At 35.9% G+C, this 22,271-nt stretch overlaps 1 protein-coding gene across 1 annotated transcript in view; it reads left to right on the forward strand.

Annotated features, from left to right (window-relative positions):
* The window catches only part of DDX46 (DEAD (Asp-Glu-Ala-Asp) box polypeptide 46), a 57,846-nt gene that overhangs the window by 2,097 nt on the left and 33,478 nt on the right, over positions 1-22,271 (forward strand). Inside the window, exons 3-13 of the mRNA XM_014539176.1 lie at positions 2,346-2,489; positions 6,102-6,201; positions 9,277-9,442; positions 11,120-11,271; positions 12,322-12,435; positions 13,701-13,866; positions 14,898-15,018; positions 15,813-15,988; positions 16,913-17,034; positions 18,863-18,941; positions 20,660-20,742. Of these exons, the coding sequence (XP_014394662.1) occupies positions 2,346-2,489; positions 6,102-6,201; positions 9,277-9,442; positions 11,120-11,271; positions 12,322-12,435; positions 13,701-13,866; positions 14,898-15,018; positions 15,813-15,988; positions 16,913-17,034; positions 18,863-18,941; positions 20,660-20,742 (1,423 nt within the window). The remainder of the gene's footprint in view (positions 1-2,345; positions 2,490-6,101; positions 6,202-9,276; positions 9,443-11,119; positions 11,272-12,321; positions 12,436-13,700; positions 13,867-14,897; positions 15,019-15,812; positions 15,989-16,912; positions 17,035-18,862; positions 18,942-20,659; positions 20,743-22,271) is intronic.

Here is a 22,271-nt window from a genome sequence, read left to right on the forward strand (position 1 = left end):
GCACTGACCACCAGGGGGCAGACGCTCAATGCAGGAGCTGCTCCCTGGTGGTCAGTGCACTCCCACAGGGGGAGTGCCGCCTGGCTCACGGCTGGCGAGCGCAGCAGTGGTGGTGAGAGCCTCTCTGACCTCTGCTGCAGTGCTCAGGATCAGCAAGCTGAGCGGTAAGGAGTGAGAGGGCCCAGGCCGAGCTAAAGAACACCCCGCCCCCCCCATGAATTTCGTGCACCGGGCCTCTAGTTCTTATATATAAGGATTTCTGGTACCAAGAATTAAATTAGATACAACCTTATAATGTGACATGACCAATCAGATGCAGCTCTGTGATATGACCTGTATATTTACGGTTCAAGACAGAGCATTCACACTGGATGGCTATTGTTGTGTTGTCCATTGTCATTTTTTAATTTAACAATTTAAGGGGAAAGAGGTCAGTGCCCTTGACTAAATAATCTGTTATTGTTTTATTTATTTATTTTTTTAAAAATTTTTTATTGATATCAGAGTAAGGGAGAGGGAGATAGAGATAGAAACATCAATGATGAGAGAGAATCATCTATCAGCTGCCTCCTGCACGATCCAGCCCGCAACCCAGGCATGTGCCTTAACCGGAATTGAACTTGGGACCCTTCAGTCCACAGGTGGATGCTCTATCCACTGAGCCAAACTGCTAGGGCAGTTATTGTATGTTTTAAAAATACTTGCCCTGGCTGGGTAGCTCAGTTGGTTAGAATTTTGTCTCTACACTCCAAAGTTGTGGGTTTGATCCTCAGTCAGGGCACATACATGAATGCATAAGTAAGTGGAACAACACATCAGTGCTTTTTCTCTTTCTCTCAAAAATTCAATTAAACCCTAGCCAGTTTGGCTCAGTAGATAGAGTGTTGGCCTGCTGACCGAAGAGTCCGGGTTTGATTCCAGTCAGGGGCACATACCTTGGTTATAGGCCCAGGCTCTGGTCAGGGCGCATGCAGGAGGCAATGTGTGTTTCTCTCACATGGATATTTTTCTCTGTCTTTCCCTCTCTCTTCCACTCTCTCTACAAATCAATGGAAAAGTGTTCCTGGGTGAGCATTAAAGAAATAAAATCAATTAAAAATATTAAAAGAAATTCTTGTGGCACTTCAGTTGAAAATTGTTGGCTAGAATAAAGACTCAAATAGTATTTTAAGTTTGGAAACTTCGGTTGTATTTTCTGTAATCCAAAGTGATTCCTTAAAGCCCTTCTGAGATAGGTTAGAAAAGAAGCTAAAGGTAAGGTTATATGCCATCAAAGGTGTTCTGTTCTAATTATGTCCCAAGAGAGCTTACCACCATGTTCAGAGAATCCATAAAGCGGACAGACGGAAGCAGGATAGAGCCATCTCCGGGTCCTGCTTACTGTTTGAGACTGTTTTAAAGAACTTATTCATATTTGAATGAAAGAACATCTAAAATTTTAATTTTGTTTTTACTTGATTACATATTATAGTCAAGCAGCCATTCCTTGCACTTTTCACCCTTTCTGGGGGTGAAAAACAGTTTTAAAATAAAAATAATCTCCCCATACCAAAAAAATTTTTTTTTTCTAATACAGTTTCTCATTAAAATAGGAAAGAATACAGGTGGTACAGTTTCTGTGAACTGATCACAGAAAGAACTTTGGCTTTATCTTTTTCAAACATTGGAAGGAGAGATTGTAAAGGTAGTGTATAATACCTTTGACATTGTGGATAGTGCTATCTTACTCAATTTTATATTATGTGGTCCCAGGAAGAGTTTCATACAGTTCAGTCAAGAACTTAAGTGAAAGTGTTCATTTAGGATCTGGTCTTTGACTTTTTGGTGTGAAAGGTAGAATCACAAGATTTTAGAGCAAGAAGGATTTTGGGATTATATTGTGACGTCTCCATATTTTATAGATGAGGAAACTAAGACCCAGAGAGTTGATCTGCTGTTTGCCCTCCACTAGTTAGTAGCAGCACCAGGATAGGTTCTCTGGTCTTCTCATTGTCATATCTGCAACCTTCCCACAGTCCTATTTTGTCCATCCTTAGGTTAAGGCTGTCTTTGAAATTTAGATTTTCTATATTATGGGCTATAGATTTCAGCTTGCTATTATTACAGATTTGCTGTGTTTTTCAGTAAACTTTATTTTGAAATTAGGATCCTCATTTTTTTCAGTGACCACTTTTAAGAATTGGCATTACCTCTTCCCTATTTTACTGGTTTGATAGTTAATTGAATCTCAATCTCTGCCTTTAATAATGGTGAAAATTAAGAAGCTTTTTTCACTGTGGGATAGAACCATAAACTGAAATAGTTCCACTTGATAATAGAATATATGAAAAGTATCTCCTTTTCAGGCGTTCCAGAAGTAGAGAGAGAGACAGAAGTCGAGAGCGAAGAAGATCTCGAAGTCGAGACAGGAGACGCTCAAGGAGTAGAAGCCGGGGCCGCCGATCCCGATCCTCCAGTCCTGGCAATAAAAGCAAGAAAGCTGAGAATAGGTAATGTTATCATTGGGCTGTATCTGTCATGCAAGTTGGGAACTGACTGTCTTCCCTATTACTTATATTTTTTAAAAAATCTTTAGGTCCTGGCCAGGTAGCTCAGTTGGTTAGATTGTCATCCTGATATACCAAGGTTGTGGGTTCGATCCCCAGTCAGGTAACATCCAAGAGTCAGTGAATGCATAAATAAAGGGAACAACAAGTCAGTGTCTCTCCCTCTCCCTCTTTCCCCCTCCCTCTCCCCCTGCTTCTCTCTAAAATAAATTAATTAAAGAAAACTTTAAAAATAATTACTGAATTTGACTCCTACCATGAACTCTTGGTAGAATTTTGTTTTAACAGGTTTTAAAGCTTATAATTCAACTGGAAAATACCAGACTATTTTAACACGCATAATGCATTGTTTTATTTAATAACTATTAATGGTCAGAAATATATTTTATAAACATCTCGAACTATGTTTTTTCTTTGAAATCATTTTGTTAGCATTTTTGACATTGACAAATAACATGAAATGGTATGCATTGCTGAATTGCTGTTCAGATAAGTGAACTTTGTGTAATTTAAATGTATATGTTTCAGTTTGAGATAGTATGTCTGTTAAACATAGTATGTTTAACTCTATATTTATCTTGTTAGTGGTTTATTCTTTGCCTATTATTGTTTCTAATGTGGTTCATAGGATAGTTGATATATGGTCTTGTATCTGTTTTTTGTATAGTCTTTATATTAATCATGACATTTCCCATGTCATTTATTTTACTTAGAAAATTTTATTTTACCGAAGTCCGTGTAATAAAACTGGAAAAAAGTGTATATGGGGTGCATTCTCCCTGGTAGTACACCCATGCCTTTCTTCCCTCAGGCATGCATCTCCTAAACTTTAAGGGCCCCATGAGAGTTGTAACCAGGGAGCAGTGGGCAGTGACAGCTCGTCCCGGGCTAACTTCCTGAATCTGTCTCCAAGGCCCCTTTTCTCTGACTTTGCAGTGAGCTGAAGCAGCCTGCCTAGGCTTGTTTCTTCTCTGTGGCATTTCTAGAGAGCTAAAGCAGCCTGCTTAGGCTCTCTCCTGTTGCTTCTTCTATCAAGCCCTTGTCTCACATCCCTAGCTTTAATAAACTTACTCTCTGGTTAATCATAAAACAAAAACTAAAACAAAAGTGTATGTGAAGATTTCAACATAGGAACTTGGGGGGATGCAGGCAACCAGTCAGAAAGGATAGCTATGTTTTCAAAGTATTCACCCACAGAAATGCCAATAATCAGGAAAGTCATTTTCCTAAAACACCCAGGATTACATCTGTTCTAGACCCACGTGGCCTCATGACTACAGAGCTAGAGAAATGGAATCATTGCCCTAAAAAGAAACCTTGTTTATGCTGCATGTAACATGTGTAACACATTGGTGACAAGACAGAGTTACCAGGATGGATAGTGACGGTGGCTGCCTAGCGGTGTGGATGTATTTGACACTACTGAACTGTGTACTTAAAGGTGGTTAAGATGATAAACGTTATGTGCATTTTCACACACAAAAAAATAACGTAAAATGTCAAAAAAAAGTGTGTGTGTGTAAATTCATAAAAGTGAATAAAATCTGAACATGCAGTTTGTTAAATAATTTTAAAGCAACATCCATGTAACCATCACCAAGGTCAGGAAATAGAACATTGTCAGAAGCCCTCCACATCCCTTCTGTAACTGAGGTCTCTATTTCCTTGGATAAAAACCAGTTCTAACATTTGTGCTAGTAATTTCTTTGTATTTCTTTATAGTTTTACCACCTGAATTTTTATCGGAAAAAGAATAGTTTAGACTTATATGTTTTACGTGAATGAGTCATGTATTCTTTTGTGTCTTTGCTCAATGTTTTTTGAGACTTATCTTTGTTGCTTATAACAGTAGTACATTTTCATTGCTGAATGCAATCTGTGGTATAAATATACCACAGTTTATTCATTCTACTTAGATCGATGTTTGGGTTGTTTTAACTTTTTGGTTATTATGAACATTTTTGTATATATAATACTGGTATACATTTGCATGAGTTTCCTAGGGCGTATATCTAGGAGTGAAATTACATGATCATAGAATAAGCGTAGCTTTATTTTTACTAGGTAATCCCGAATGCTTTCCAAAGAGTATTATTAATTATACTCCCACCAGAAGTATATGAAAATTATGTTGCTCTATGCCCTGACAGTGTTTGGTATTGTCAGTCTTTTAAATTAAAAAAATATTTTAAAATAGTTTATTGATTTTAGAGAGAGAGGAAGGGCGAGGGAGAGAGAGAGAAAAACATTCATGTGATAGCTCAACATTGATTAGCTGCCTTCTGCATATCTCCTACTGTGGTTTGAGCCTGAAACCTGGGCATGTGCCCTGATGCTGAATCCAACTGGCCACCTCCTGGTTCAAGGGGCAAAGCCCAACTAACTGAGCCACACTGGCCAGGACAGTCCTTTAAATTTTTTGTTAATTGAGTAGACATGTAATACCAATATCATTGTGATTACTAATTTGCATTTCTGTGATTACTAATGAGATTGAACTTTCATATGTTTATTGGTTATTCAGATCTCTTTTCTGAAGTACTTGTTTACATCTTTGCTCATTTTCCTATTGGGTAGTTTCTCTCTTTAAACAGATTTATAGGAGGTTTTTATTTTTGTTTTTAGATATCCTGTATAGTTGTTTTTTGTCAATTATATGAGTGGCAAATATATTTTCTTACTCTGGTTTGTTGTTTCACTCTGTAATGATTTTTTTTTAAATGTGTTTTCACCGATTTTTTAGAGAGAGAGGAAGGGAGAGGGGAAGAGAAACATTGATGCGAGAGCGGAACACTGATGGGTTGCCATCTGCATGTCCCTCACTGGGGTTCAAGCCTGCAACCCTTTTAGAAGTTTATGTCCTGGCCGGTGTTTCTCAGTGGTTAGAGCATCAACCCTTGCATTGAAGCGTTGCCGGTTCTCTTCCCGGGCAGTACCTGGGTTGCAGGTTTGATCCCGGCTCTCTTTGGGACTCCTGCAGGAGGAACCATCAGTGTGTCTTTCTCACATCGATTTCTTCTTTTTTTTCTCTCTCTCTCCCCTTCCTTATCTTCCACTCTATCTGAAATTCAATGGAAAAAATATCCTTGGGTAAGGATTAACAAAAAAATAAAATAGAAGTTTATACTAGAGAGTATCTTGTTTATCTCTGAATATTTTCATCAAATCTGGAAGCATTTCTAGGTATTTTAAAAAGCACTGATCATAAAGGGACAAAAAAGACCAATTTGATTACATTAAAATTATTATTATTACTATTTTTAATCTTATAGAATGTTAATGTCTTGGTATGTTTCTCCATTCGTTAAGTTTTACCCCTCCAATTTAAATTTTGTAGTTTTTCTATGATATATCCTGTTTTTCTTATTTACAATTAGTGTCATAGCATTAATTTTTTATTATATTTCCAAGGTATTTATTAATGGAATATAAAAATGCATGTGACTCTTGGAAGTTTATTTCTTACCTAAAAAGTAAAATACAAATCTATAAGAGTATTTTAAAATGAATGTTTCCAAGCACATATAGATGATATGTTTTTCTCTCTCTTTTTAGAAGGTCTAGGTCCAAAGAGAAAACAGATAGTGGAGAAAGTTCTAAAGAGAAGAAAAAAGACAAAGATGACAAGGAAGATGAAAAAGAAAAAGATGCTGGCGTATGTTTACTAGCATAAATAACTATATAATATAAACTTGTTTCTACAATGACAAATTCTTATTTTTTTAATGCTCTGTTTTATTTTGAAATAACATATATAAGATAAAATAGTACTTGTTTCCATGAGAAAATTTTTTTCTGAAAATGTTGCCTATCTATACATACCTGTTTTTGCTTACAAACTATTATCATACCATATGCAGCATTTTGTATCTTGCTTTTGTATACTTTAAAATTATAAATTTATCAATATATAAGATCTCAAGAATAATAAGCAGCCCTACCAGTTCGGCACAGTATTTATCAATTAAGATCTCAAGAATAATAAGCAGCCCTACCAGTTCGGCACAGTGCATAGAGTGTGGACTGAAAGGTCCCAGATTCAATTCTAGTCAAGGGCATGTACTTTGGTTGCGGGCGTGATCCCCAGTAGGGGGCATGCAGGAGGCATTTGATTGGTATTTCTCTCTCTCTCTCATTGATGTTTCTAAATATCCCTCTCTCTTCCTCTCTGTAAAAAGTCAATGAAAATGTATTAAAAAACATAATAAGCCCTAACCGGTTTGGATCAGTGGATAGAGCGTCGGCCTGCGGATTCAAGGGTCCCAGGTTCGATTCTGGTCAAGGGCATGTACCTTGGTTGCGGGCACATCCCCAGGCGGGAGTGTGCAGGAGGCAGCTGATCGATGTTTCTCTCTCATTGATGTTTCTAACTCTCTATCCCACTCCCTTCCTCACTGTAAAAAATCAATAAAATATATTAAAAAAAACAACAACATAATAAGCAGCAGTATACCCACCATCTTAGAAATAGAATACCTTGCTGTTTTCATTTGTTATATATTGGAGATCTTGCTGTAGCTGCATACGTAGATAAAGCTTATTATTTTTAGTGCCTTCATAGTATTCTGTTGAAACAATGTAAAAAGATCACCTTTGATGGATATTTAATTTGTTTCCAGTCTGTGATTTTAAACAATGGTGCATTAATTACTGTATCTATGTTCTTTGTGAATATAGCATAAGGTAAATTGGTATCAAATTGCCATAAAATAAGTTGTATAAATTGACTTAAGACATATGAAAATGTCTGTTTCCTTACTTCCTTGCTAACATAAGAATTTGAAAAATTAATTTTTACCAATGTAATTGGAGGTAATTGGTATTATTTTGAGTTGCATGTCTTTAAATATAAGTGAATATTTTTATTTTTTATTTTTTTGTTAAGCCTCACCCTTTCCGTTGATTTTTTTAGGGAGAGTGGGAGAGAGGTTTTATGACAGAGAAACATCGATGTGAGAGAAACACATTGGTTGGTTGCCTCCTGTACGAGCCCCCAACTAGGACCCGAGCCTGGGAGAAGCCGGCAGCAGGGGTACATGCCCTTGATTGGAATCGAACCCAGGACCCTTTAAGATTTTTACTATTTGCACTTTCTTTGAATTGCCTACTCATATCTTTTGTCCATTTCAGAATGCATTATAGCGTCATTGTTTTGTTCTCTTTTTGAGTTTGTTCTAATTTTTAGTGGTTGTATTTTAAATAATTTTTTTAAAAGGTTCTCCTTGCTGAGCTGGGTAGCTGAGAGAATGCAACATAAGTCTGGGAGGTCTGTATTTTAAATAATTTTTTTAAAAGGATCTCCTTGCTGAGCCGGGTAGCTGAGAGAATGCAACATAAGTCTGGGAGGTCTGGTTTCTGATCCAGTTTCTTCTATTGAATGACTGGGTGACCTTGAGAAAAGCACATAAGCTTTCTGGGGCTCATCTTTAGAGAGGATGGAATTATTATAAAGACTATAAATTCAGGGGAAAAAACTTTTTTGTTTCTTTAAGAAATAAATTTATTTTTGAAATCAAGCATTATATAATATTATAAGATATTTGGAAAGTTCAGAAATAATTCTCTGTAATCCCAAAACACCATCACATTATAATTATGTAATATTTTCTTTGACTGTTTTCTACATGTGCTGCGTTTCCATACCTATCTATGGTGGCAACATATGTAACATTTTGATATATATAATGTTTAATCTTTAAGTCCCTGATTATGTGGTGATTTGCTGTCTTCTCTTAAGAGTATTATTAATAATCTTAATAATGGCTTTAGAATGGCTGTTTCTATGAAACGTAGACCTAAAGGCTAAAAGACCAAAACTTCTTAATCATGTTGATAGCTTTTTTAAAAAAAAAAATATATATTGATTTTTTATAGAGAGGAAGGGAGAGGGATAGAGAGTTAGAAACATTGATGGGAGAGAAACATTGATCAGCTGCCTCCTGCACACCTCCTACTGGGGATGTGCCCACAATCACGGTACATGCCCTTGACCGGAATCGAACCTGCGACCCTTCAGTCCGCAGGCCGAAGCTCTATCCACTGAGCCAAACCGGTTAGGACGATAAATAGCTTTTATTTACTTAATAATTTATAATAGAAAATTGCTTTTCATGGAGGCAATCTTGGAGGAGTTCAGATGATTTAAAGTTGAGAATAACTAATAACTAGGGAACTTTGGTAAGTCATGTAGTTTTTACTTTGAGGAAGAAGTTGAATTCATGTGTGCATATTGCTTGTATCTAAAATGAGATTAATTTATGGTGTTTGAAATCTGTCTATTTTATTAGTTGAAAATGCTTAAAAAATTGATAAACCCAGGTATTTATTGATTTTTTTTAGAGAGAGAGGAAGGGAAAGGGTTAGAGAGAAAGAAACGTCGACAAGAGAGAAATAATGACCTTCTCCCTCCTGTACACCCCTGCTGGGTACTGAGCCCGCAACCTGAGCATTGCCCTGACCAGGAATACAACTGCGGCCTCCCAGTTCATGGGTTGATGTTCAATTACTGAGCCACACCAGCTGGGCGAAGATGCTTTTTTTACTATTTCATTGTGTGGGTATATTCTTGGAGATATTTAAAAGATGTGTGACCTTAATCTGGTGTATATATAGGAGTTTGTATATACATCCGTTTTTTTCCTTTTTATATACTTTGGGAAAATACTTGGAATATCACCTAGAGTAAAATCGTTTATCCTTGCTTTCCTCTATCTCCTGTTTTCCTCCCAAGAACTTTGACCAAAATAAGCTGGAAGAAGAAATGAGAAAGCGGAAAGAAAGAGTAGAAAAATGGCGAGAAGAACAACGCAAAAAGGCCATGGAAAACATAGGGGAACTGAAAAAGGAAATTGAAGAGATGAAACAAGGGAAAAAATGGAGTTTAGAGGATGATGATGGTATATTCATTTGTTACAATAATAACCTATATAACAATTCATGTATAGTATTCTAGAATTATGAATAATGTTGGTATTTTTAAGACCATTTATTATGGAAAAAATATAATGTTTATATATTATAATGTTTATCATTTCAACCATTTTTTAAGTGTACAATTCATGGCATTAAGTACATTCACAGTCTGTGCAATCAACACCACTGTCCATTCCCAGAACTTTTTCTTCATCCCAAACAGAAACTCTGTTCCCATTAAACAGTAATTCCCCATCCTGTCCCCATCCCGGGTAACTTCTATTCTGCTTTCTGCTACTATGAATTTGCCTATTCTAGGTACCTCATAAAAGTGGAATCATACAATATTTGTCCTTTTGTAACTGGCTTATTTCACTTAGCATGATATCTTCAAGGTTCATCTATATTGTAGCATGTATCCGAATTTCATTCCTTTTTATGGCTTAATAGTACTCTATGTTATATAAATATATGTGTATATGCCACATTTTGTTTACCTATTTATCTGTTAGATATATGGGTTGTTTACAACTTTTGGCTATTGTGAATAAAGCTCCTGTTATTATTAGTACGCAAGTAACTGTTTGAGTCTCTGCTCTCAGTTCTATATACCCAGAACTGGAATTGCTGAATTGTTACCATGGAGGTTTTAAATGTCCCTTTTAATATTTATGTTAAATTTAGAATTGTAAAGTAGTGTTTATTAAGGATTACTGATTTTACTTTAGAGTGGAGAGTTGGGTACTTAAGGGCAAGTAAATAGCTTTTTATTTTTATTACAAATAAGAATGTTAGTAATAAGGGTAAATTAAGGACATGGTTTCAGATTTCTCCTTTGACTTTTTAATGACTTAAAACAGAAACATTTCCTCTCCATATCTGATTTTTACTTTTTAATAAAGAATGTGAAATTTTATTGGATATGGAATTTTGTTCCTTTTTTTTTTTTTAAACATTCCTTTAAAATTCTCATTTTCTCTGGAAGTTCCACAGAGTGGTTTAAAAAGATAAATGGGCCCGGCCAGTTTTGCTCAGTGTTTGAGCATTGACCTATGAACTAAGAGGTCACCATTCAATTCCCGGTCAGGGCACATGCCTGGTTGTGGGCTTGATCCCCAGTGGGGGCTGTGTAGGAGGCAGCTGATCAGTGATTCTCTCTCATCATTGATGTTTTAGTCTCTTTCTCTTCTCTGAAATCCATAAAAGTATATTTTAAAGAAAGGATAAATGGATTGTATCTTTAAGTGATGATGTCTTAGTTGTGTAAAAAAGATTAGATTTGTCTTGAATTAAGAATTATTTTTTCTGTGCTTTAAAGAAAGGTAATTGAAAGGACAATAAGTAAACTTATTTAGCAGATAAATTTTTTAGTTTGGCTTTTAGTAGTGTAATTGTAAGACTTATTACTAGAGATTCATTTTTAGGCATAATTTTTTGCCTCTTCGGCTTAATTTGTTATAATTTTTTTCTTTTATTATTCAGAACTAATACATGCTCGGTTTAAAGCTGTGAAGTATATTTGAACTGCAGTGTGCCTGGTCAACTGGAAGGGAGGGTGTTTGGGTGGTGAGAGAACAGGTCAGAATGGTGGGGTGTGGTCTGATTGTGAAGAATTTCCTTTTGAAGCACATGTACAAAGAGTGTGTATTCTAATATTTTAGATGATGAAGATGACCCTGCAGAAGCTGAGAAGGAAGGAAATGAAATGGAGGGTGAGGAGTTAGATCCATTAGATGCTTACATGGAAGAAGTGAAAGAGGAAGTAAAAAAGTTTAATATGAGAAGTGTAAAAGGTGGTGGGGGAAATGAAAAGGTATGGAATTTTATTTTTAAAGATTTATATTCCTAGTTGGATAACTTGGTTTCATTGTTGATTGACATACTATTGACTTGAATGACTTTATAATGTTTTTGTTTTCTCTCTCATCTGGTACTTTTTCTAAGTACCAGAGATATTAGTGAATTTTTAACTATAAATGTTCTTGTTTCAAAGGTATTGTTACCATCATCTTAGTTCAGTTTCTATGCTTGCTTATTGCCTTCTTAATAGGTCCTCTCCAGACTTCTCCAGCATTTTCATCTTTCATACTCTCATCCCCTTTACCCAGTCTAATTTTCTTTTTTTAAATAGCATTTATTACCTTTTCTCAGGTTAATATAATTTGATTTTTTATCATGTCTATTATTTGTCCCCCTTGTCTTCTAAAATAAAGCTCCTCAGGAGCACTGACCGTTACCTGTTTTACTGATTTCTCCTAAGCTCCCAGAACAATGTCTTGCTTGTTGAATGAGTGAAAAGTACCATTTAATAGTATTTTAAAAATAAATTATATTGCATAGTAACTGTATATAAAGTTATATATTATACAAGAAACTACATATATATGGGGTGGACAGATATAGGTTTACAGTTGTGAGTATGTGAAACACAGAGTTAATAAAGCTATTGTAATAATCATAACCTGCTTTCCATGTCTTTCCATACAAACAACTGTAATCCTACTTTTGCCCACCCCGTATTAATGTATTATAAAATACATTGTGATATATTGAATTGTAAGATTTAAATGAGAAAGCAGACCACTTTTTTGTCTTTTCATTAAGTTGCTGCTAATAACTAAGTTAATTTGATTTATAAATTATGGCAGTTATTGTGTTTCAGTTGGCATATAATTTTTATTTTCATATATGTATAGCCCATGGACACAAACAATAGTGTGGTGAAGGCCTGGAGAGGCGAGGACTGGTTGTGGGAGGGGGGTAAATGGGGAAAAAAGGAGGATATCTGTAACACTTTCAACAATAAAGAGATTTAAAAATTTTTCAGCTTTTCAAAATATTTTATATTCCTTTTTTATTTTAGAAGTCTGGGCCAACGGTCACAAAAGTTGTCACTGTTGTGACAACCAAAAAAGCAGTAGTGGATTCTGATAAGAAGAAAGGGGAGCTGATGGAGAATGACCAGGATGCCATGGAGGTAATTCTTCATTAATTTTGAATTTTTCATGATGCTACCTTAGACCCTGGTTGGGGAGCTCAGTTGGTTAGAGCATTGTCATGATATGCCTGTCAGGGCACATTCAGGAATCAACTAATGAATGTATAAATAAGTGGAATAACAAATTGATATTTCTCTCTCTCCCTCTCTTTCAAATCAGTTAAAAAAACAAAGTGCCCAAAGTGATGCTACCCTAGAAGTATTTACTAGGAATCAATGATGAAGATGTACTTTTCAATTATGCAAACTATTATTAAGAAGCCTTGCGATTCTTAACAATATTATAGCTGAATATCCAGTTGGTAGAACAATTTGCCCTCTTGCTCTTTGCCCATTTGTTGTTAATCCTCACTCGAGGATATTTTCCCATTGATTTTTTAGATTAAGAGGGGAAGAGAGAGAGAGAGAGAGAAAGAGAGTGTGAGAGAGACACATTGATTGGTTGCCTCCTGCACATGCTAGGACCAGGGCCAGGGATTGAGCCCGCAACCAAGGTATGTGCCCTTGACAGGAATTGAACCTGGGACCCTTCAGTCTGCAGGCTGATATTCTATCCACTTAGCCAAACTGGCCAGGGCTGTATGCCCAATTTTGATTATCTTATATTTCATCAGCGCCTCTCAGACAGGGAGAGAAGAAATGAAGTGACAGAATGAAATTTCTTCCTATTAATATGCATTGTTAAGATTTATATAGGGAACTATAGCAAAACATCATTAAAGCCGTATTAGAATTATTTTATTTATTTTTATTGGTTAATGATTGTAGAGAAAGAGGAAGGGGGGGAGAGAAACATTGATTTGTTGTTCTCCTTATTTATGCACTCATTGGTTGATTCTTGTGTGTCCTGACTGAGGATCAAAACCACAACCTTGGCATATTGGGATGATGCTCGAACTGACCTATTCGGCCAGGGCTAGAATTATTTTATTATTTTAGCTTTATGTTGTTAATGCAACTTTCTATAAGGAAAAAGAAAAGAAAAACTAAATTGAAAAATTCAGAAATTAAAAAGTAAAAGCTAAAGATTATTTTCTAGGAGAGGATGATTTTATTTTTAATTTAATTTTCCCCCATCATTTATCTCCCCCCCCCTCCCAATAACTCTTCCACCACAAACCTCCTCTCACCCTCCCACCTTACCCCCATGCTAGGAGAAGAGGATTTTAAAAGCTGGGAATATTGATTGCCATAAATAGAAAATAGAAATGGATTTAGCTTTTAACTTTTTTTTTAAATTATAGTATTCTTCAGAGGAGGAAGAAGTTGATCTTCAGACGGCCCTCACAGGCTATCAGACAAAACAGAGAAAGCTTCTAGAGCCAGTAGATCATGGGAAAATTGAATATGAACCATTCAGAAAAAATTTTTATGTTGAAGTTCCAGAACTAGCAAAAATGTCTCAAGAAGGTAAAATTCTTTTATTTATATGTTGCTTATTGTGGGAACAGAAGAGGATATGCTTCTCTTTGTCCAGGAGGAATGTGGGTAGCCCTGTGAGTTGATGTATGAGTAGGGGAATTGCCTGATTTACCTGGGGAAGTGAAAGAGGGAACTAGTAGGTGAGAAGTCATTCTAGAGCAGTGGTCACCAACCGGTGGTCTGCGGACCACTGGTGGTCCGAAGGTCCGAAAGGTTGGCAACTGCTGTTCTAGACAGTGGGTAAGTCATCTGCAGAAATTCAGAGTTGTGAAGAGTCAGTGTGTTTTTGGAAGTATTTTAAAAAAATGAGCATCCAGGTTGTCGTGGCTCAATTGGTTGGACGTCTTCCCATGGACTGAAAAGTTGCTGGTTAGATTCCCAGTCAGGGCACATGCCTGAATTTCGGGCTGCATCATCCCCGGTACTGGTTATGCAGAAGGCGGCTGATCAGTGTTTCACTCTCACATTGATGTTTTTCTCTCTCTGCCTCTTCCTTTCTCTCTCTCTAAAAATCAATGAAAAATCTATTTTTTAAAATGAGCAAAAATTAGTTTGGCTTGTGTAGTTGAGAATTTTAGAATTGAAATGCTAACTTCATGTGAAATTAGCAAATAATATATTGTTAGCTCTTGAGAGAGGGGAGTTAGGAACCAATGTGCATCTGTAATATTGGTAGAATAAGAATAATCTGGGCAACTCTTGCTTGGAGAAGACGATTGTATTACTTGTCAATCATTGTTCTTTTAATACTTTGCAATTTAAGATAAAATAAAAGCCAAATTGTAGAAATTGGGATATTTTGTTTCATCCTTTGTTGGTTGCAAACAGTAATTGCTTTAACTGTCTCTGTCTCTCTGAGCTATTCAGTGCTTTGTCCAATAGCTTTTCTATGGCGTAATCTGTGTTAACACTAACAAAGGAATTGGAGATTCTTAATCTTACCATAGCTAATTGAAAAATATAAGGCGCTAATAGTAGAACAACAATTAAGAGTTTTTAATCTGGATTTTGTTTTGTAGAGGTGAATGTCTTTCGGTTGGAAATGGAGGGCATTATTGTCAAGGGAAAAGGTTGCCCCAAACCAATTAAATCTTGGGTTCAGTGTGGAATTTCCATGAAGATCCTAAATTCTCTCAAAAAGTAAGTGGTTAGTGGTTGTCCACATTTTCAAAGTTTTCTACTCAAAAGTAGCCTTTTCACACAAATATCTCCTTTGGTTGTATTTTTACTCTAATAGAAAAACCTATTTTTTCTTAAACAACTTTATTGAAATAATTTGCATAATAACAAAATGACTCTTTAGTATATTATTGGGGTTATGCAGTCATCACCATAAGCTAATTTTAAACATTTTCATCATTCCCAAAAGAGATCTGTATCCGTTAGTCAGTCTTCTTCCTGTTCCTTCACCCTAGGTAACCACTAATCCAGTGATGGCGAACCTTTTGAGCTTGGTGTGTCAGCATTTTGAAAAACCCTAACTTAACTCTGGTGCCGTGTCACATACAGAAATTTTTTGATATTTGCAACCATAGTAAAACAAAGACTTATATTTTTGATATTTATTTTATATATTTAAATGCCATTTAACAAAGAAAAATCAACCAAAAAAAGAGTTCACATGTCACCTCTGACACGCATATCATAGGTTCGCCATCACTGCACTAATCTGTTGTCTCTGTAGATTTGTCTATTCTGGACTTTATATATTAATGGGAGCATACCAGTATAGTCTTTTGTGACTGGCTACTTCCACTTAGCCTATTTTCAAAGTTCAACCATGATGTACAGTGTCTCAGGACTCTATTCCTTTTTGCCAAATAATATTTTATTGTAGGAATATACCACATTTTAGAAAACCCTTTCCTCCTGGAATTTTTAGAGCCCAAGAGATCTCAACTTTTACCTTGTCTTCATTTGGTTTTCTTTTTAAGGCACGGCTATGAAAAGCCCACACCAATCCAAGCTCAGGCGATTCCTGCTATAATGTCTGGACGGGACTTGATTGGCATTGCCAAGACTGGAAGCGGAAAGACTATTGCTTTTCTGTTGCCCATGTTTAGACACATCATGGATCAGAGGTCATTAGAAGAAGGAGAGGGGCCAATAGGTACAATTATTTTCCATTGAACTATTTATTCAGATAACTAATTTGTTGTCAGTTAATCAGAAAGACCTGATACTTTATATTCTTAATTATAACAATAAAGATATCTTTATGTACATTTTCTTTATAAATTTGGCACTTTGGGGCTGATTTCCCCTTACCAGCAGGTGGAGTGAGAATCTTCAGAGCTCTGGAGTGACATCTCAGAAGTACAAAAACAGCCTCTCCTGGCACAGCTCAATTTTTAAACTCTGACTCGGCAGGTAGACTCCTCATGCATCTATCTGTTTATTTATGTTGAGGTTTGTTCTTAGCCCCGTATCAGTGGATTTATAAACTCAACATAGAGGATTATAAAGAAACATGTTTTCCCTTTTTTGGCCTTACAAGGCTATAGTGCCAGCATTTCATTTAGGATTTGGTCTTCATATTCAGATTTCTTGATTCATTTGGCAGACATCTCTTCTGCAAATTTGAATAGGGTTTTGGAAGGTTGTTACGAGCTCCTCTCGGAAATTTAGGGCGCAGTATATTTTTCTTCTATCTGTGCCCCTCAGACCAAGGTTGTTTCTGGAAACCGGGGAATGGCTCTGCAGCACAGTGAGTCACTTGATCATCTTTGCTCTGTGATTTGCAGTTGAGAATGATTTGCATTCTTTTCAACCCAGTATTTTCTTAGTGGTTGAGTAGGCATTTAACTGATTTATTTTCCTATAGCATGTTCTTAAGTCTACTTAAAGTAATTCTTCGTCACAATCTTTACTATTATAAAGCTTCTAAGATAGGGTTTTTGGAGGCGCATAAAACAAAACAAAAATTAGACTAAGAGATCTAAACTTTATTACAGAGGTTAACTATAGCACTTTAAAGCATAGCCTCTTAAAGAGAATTTTGATGGTTAGGCTTTTGACGTATTTATCTTTTCAGCTGTCATCATGACTCCAACTCGAGAACTGGCTTTACAAATTACTAAAGAATGTAAGAAGTTTTCGAAGACCTTGGGACTTAGAGTGGTCTGTGTTTATGGAGGAACAGGAATCAGTGAGCAGGTAGTTATAAAAGAAACATTCATTTTTTCATTCTTAAATTGAATGATTTAATAACATAAAAGTGTTTTTTTGTTTTTGTGTTTTGTATAGTGATTGCTTCTAAAATCTTAAAGAATGAGGTGTGAAAGTAATACAATGAGTTGTTATATTTTGGAATTTTGAAGTCCTTCTTATACTTTTAGCCTTCCCATTTCTCCCCTTCTTTCTTTGCTCAAGAAAGGCAGATATTTTTTCTGTTTCACAGATAAGGAAATGTTTGGAAAGGTTAAATAAGGTGACCAAAGTCTTTACGTTAACAAGATGTGGTTTGACCAAGAACCTAGGTCTTCTGATTCCTGGACAGTATTTATTTTCGCTGATTTATGTGACATCTTTGAAAGGTGGGATGCATTAATATCAGAGTTTTAGCTGAATTCTTAAATGATTTCAGAAGACTTATTTAAAAATACCTTCATTCAACTCTCTTTAGTTTGGCATTTCTCCAAGTGTCTTCTAAAGAGTGATAGTCATTGGATATCTACACTAATAAAAAACAAAGATGCTAATTGACCGTACCTTCGCTATGCTCATCAGCCAATCAGAAGAGTATGCAAATTAACCCAACAAAGATGGGCGTTAAATTTGCATACTGCAGGCAGATGCTGCTGTGCTGCCCTGCGCAAGCGGCACGATCCCCAGCCGCTGCCACCCCAGCGTCGGATCCAGGCCTGCCGTGTGCGGCCCGGGGCGGGGAGTGGGGGGCGGGCGGCAGCGAGATCCCCAGCTGCCACCCGTCCCAGCGCGGGATCCGGGCCTGCTGTGTGCGACCGGGGGAGATGGGGCAGGCACCGCGGGATTGGGCGTGCCATCTGCCACCAGGGGAGCGGGCCTAAGCCAGCAGGTGGTTATCTCCCGAGGGGTCCCAGACTGTGAGAGGACACAGGTTGGGCTGAGAACCCCCCCACCAGTGCACAAGTTTTTGTGCACTGGGCTTCTAGTTTTAAATAAAAGAAGGAAAAAACTGGGTTTGTTCTATGATCAAATAAGTTTTGTAAATGTTGGATTGTACAGAGTTAAAACAGGTTTTTTTCCTGCAAGACTCCTTTGTCTTTAATATGCTAATGTATATTGTGATACTAGAAGAATGGGTTAAATGGCATTTTTTAAACTTATTTAACCACAAAACCCTTTCTGAAGACTCGTGTTCTCAGGTTCTAGAATATACTTTGGGAATATTTGCTTCTGTTATCCCAAAGCTATTTTAAACACTTGATTTTAGTTTTCTAAGTTTATCTTTGTGTGTGTTTTTTTTACCACAGTGTATAGTAAGATACATTTACAGAATAACCTTGTACATGCACACACATATATTTATAAAGAAGTCAAACAAAAGTTTTATAATGTCTAACACATTCTGATATTTTTCATTCTATTTCATTTTTAAAATGCTGTTTGTGTGTATTGATTTCGTGATTCACTAATGGAAATGACTTTCATTTTAAAAACATTGATCTTACATGTTATTGCTTTATTTACTGCTAGCTCATGTTCCTTTTGGTTTTGAGGGACTGTGTCAAATTATAATTGGTAAAAAAATCTCTGATTTTCATTGACTTTGAAGTTATATAATCCCAAATGGAGAAAACATGAATTCTCCTTTTTGGATTATGTACATATTAGCAGTGCTCCAGCATTTCAGTATATTAAGTAGGAAGCTTTAGATTCTTCTAATCAGACCTGTTTCTTACACTACGGAACTGTGCCAAGGACCCTGGAAGTAGTCTCAAATCTCTTTAAATAAGCACATAGTTATACATAGACTATAAAAGGTCATTTTTTTTTTTATTAGATTGCTGAACTGAAAAGAGGTGCTGAAATTATTGTTTGTACACCTGGTCGAATGATTGACATGTTAGCAGCTAACAGTGGTAAGTCGGGTATTTTTTTCTCTTTTCTCCTTTTTGGATTATATAAATTTTTGTTAAATCACAGCAGAAACAAGAAACCCTCAAAGGGTTTCTACATTTCTTCTTAAAGCTGTAATATCTTAAAATATGTATTGTAACAATCTTATTGTTGTAAGTGTTCATAATATTTTTGCAATTTAAATGAAAATTTCTTTTCAAAACTAACTCCATCCGATCTTTTTAGCATTTAACATGGATTCTTAATCCAAGTTTAGCCTAACTTTCCTTTAAAAGGATGAGGGTCTATCTCTTTTTTCATTATAAAATTTAGATATTTTTTTCTCCACAGGTGCTAGTATTTTCTTACAATACTGGATCAATTAAGATATTGCAGCTTCAAGAAACTTTATCTTTTGTAAATATTGCATGTTATTAGCTCAAATGTTGTGCTTTGTTCAATTATTCCCTGTCAAAACTGTTACTAAACTGTTGACATTATTTAACTTCTGTGGAGAAAGGCCCTTCAAGATTTATAGAACTGGGCTTCCGAGACTTAAACCATCAAAGGTAGGTAATTTAATGCTGTTCCCAACCTTACAAAATTACTTGGGGCTGCAAATGTTGGTATGGAATACTTAAACATTAGAAAGCATTTATTTGGGCTCATTTCTATTTTTTTGAAGAAAATACTTTCAAAGGTTTTTGTTGCAGTAGTTAGTATATAAATAATAGAATATTAAAACCCAAATAGTGCATGTTTCTAATAGCATTCTGCTTGAATTTCTGTATCTATTTAATTCTAATGCTATATGAAGTTGACAAAGTGACATTGAAATTGTATAGCATATGAAAGTTTTTGGTTGGATGTTGAAATAATCCCTTGTTTTTTCTCAATGCTGCATTAAGTCTCCTCCTGAAATTCATCTTGATTAATTTTACCTTTTTCCCTTATCTATCCTTTCAGTTTATATTTAATAACTGTTTGCCAGGTGATTGATTCAACAATTGATAGAAGTGCTTGTGTTAATTGTTTAGAAAGGGTTTCCTGTGTATGTATGTAATTTTTACTAGCTAAGAAGCCTGTCACATTTCTTTAAACCCTTGGGAGCATGTAATAAAATTGGATTTTTTATCTATATATTTAAAAATGTATCCATGTAATACGTTTGGTATTTAGTTTTCATGTAATGTGATAGCTACCTAGTGGTGTTGCATAGCTTCTCATTAGTGTTTTGACATTCCCATTAGAAGTTTCTGACTAGATGGAAGTAGGTTATAAGGTCATATAAAGAGAGGGTTTCTGCATCTGAAATAGTTAGCACTGGCATTTGCTTTCCACACATACGCTGTAATCTCTAATATGTTTTTTCCTAGGTGATGCTGTCAGATAATGGCTGATGTGGCTCGATGCTTCATCTCAGTCTTAGTTTTATGATGTGTTTTGGAGAGGGCTGTTTTCTGAATTTTACAGGTTCTTCAGGCCCTATGATGGTATGCAAGAGAAGAGTTTGACAAATAAAGGGCCTCATATACCCATTGTCAGAAAGTATTTGCCATTAGTTAAGACATTGTAGACCAAAATTTCTTTTCACTGTTTAAAGATAACTAACTTACCCCTCTGGTTAAGTCAGGCATTTTAGTTCCCTTTACAGTTTTGTAATGTTCTTGGTAGCCATAAAATGAATTGTGACTGATTTTTAGTTTTCTTTTTGTCTTTTTTCAACCCCCCCTTATCTTAGGTCGGGTCACAAATCTTCGAAGAGTGACATATGTTGTTTTAGATGAAGCAGACAGAATGTTTGATATGGGTTTTGAACCACAGGTAATCATTAAATTCCGTAGTGTTTTGAACTATAAATCATGTAACAACTATGAGAATGTAATTTTTGTAAGGTTTTAAAATTTTCACATACATTTCTGCTATGTGGGTTGGGGACATATGAAATTGAAATAGGCATTTATGTTTTTAATTCTCTATAAAACTCATTCAGGAGGTATTCATGCAGGCTTTACTTAGCCATCTAAAACCATAATTGGTAAAATTAGAATTGAAATGCTAATAAAAGAAACTTAAGCTTTCATATTTCATATTTTGTAGTTTTAATGTACTTCCAAATACATTGCTTTAATTCATGCTTTTAATTACCTAATGATCTAGATAGCACATATTTAAATTCTCCAGTTGTAAAAACTGATGCCCAAAGCATTTGCCTAGCTTAGACTTTACCTGACACATGCTGTTTGCTCAAATATAAATTTCAGTGCTATAAATTTAGAAAAATACATGTTAAAAGATGCTATAACATTTTCTTAACAAGAAGAGTAATGTTTGCCCTAGCCATTTTGGCTCAGTGAATAGAGTGTCGGCCTGCGGACTGAAGGGTCACAGATTTGATTACAGTCAAGGGCACATACCTGGTTGGGGTGCATGTAGGAGGCAACCAATTGATGTGTCTCTCTCACATGGATGTTTCTCTCTCTGTCTCTCCCTCTCTCTTCCACTCTCTAAAAGTCAATGGAAAAATATCCTTGGGGAAAAATTAACAAAACAAAAAAAAGGGGGGAGGGGGACAAGAAGAGCAACGTGAGTTGCCAAAATTTATTTATGAGAGAGAGAAACATCAATTTATTGTTCCACTTATTTATTAATTCATTGATTGATTCTTGTATGTGTGCCTAGGGCGGATCAAGCCCATAACTTCGGCGTGTATGGAATGCTCTAACCAACCGGGCCGCCTGCCCAGCCAGGGCCAAAAAAGTTTTTTTAATTACAAACTGCAGTAATAGAAATGGGATTTAGGAAGGGATAAGATTAAAATTATATTCAGTCTTTTCAATTATTCATGTATTCTCCAAAAATGTATTGCCTGTTATATGATATGTATGTAGTGTGTTTAGAATTACGGACCACATTCTAAATGAGATATAGGGTGTGCAAAAGTGAGTAAACAGGATATGGTAACACTTGAGCCATGTGAAAAATAGTTAAAAGGGTGAGGAAATTTAGCTTGGAGTAGAGGACCTTATAGCATTCTTTACAGCGTTGTTTTTTTTTGCAAGGGAAGGACAGTAAATGCCTCTAGACAACCAGTAGTCTTTAACTCAGTGGTTCTCAACCTTCTGGCCCTTTAAATACAGTTCCTCATGTTGTGACCCAACCATAAAATTATTTTCGTTGCTACTTCATAACTGTAATGTTGCTACTGTTATGAATCGTAATGTAAATATCTGATATGCAGGATGGTCTTAGGCGACCCCTGTGAAAGGGTCGTTTGACCACCAAAGGGGTTGCGACCCACAGGTTGAGAATCGCTGCTTTAACTGAAAGCACTGGCATGTGGGTGCAGAATA

The sequence above is a fragment of the Myotis brandtii genome, unplaced genomic scaffold (assembly GCF_000412655.1).
Source record: "Myotis brandtii unplaced genomic scaffold, ASM41265v1 scaffold208, whole genome shotgun sequence".
Lineage (NCBI taxonomy): Eukaryota > Metazoa > Chordata > Mammalia > Chiroptera > Vespertilionidae > Myotis > Myotis brandtii.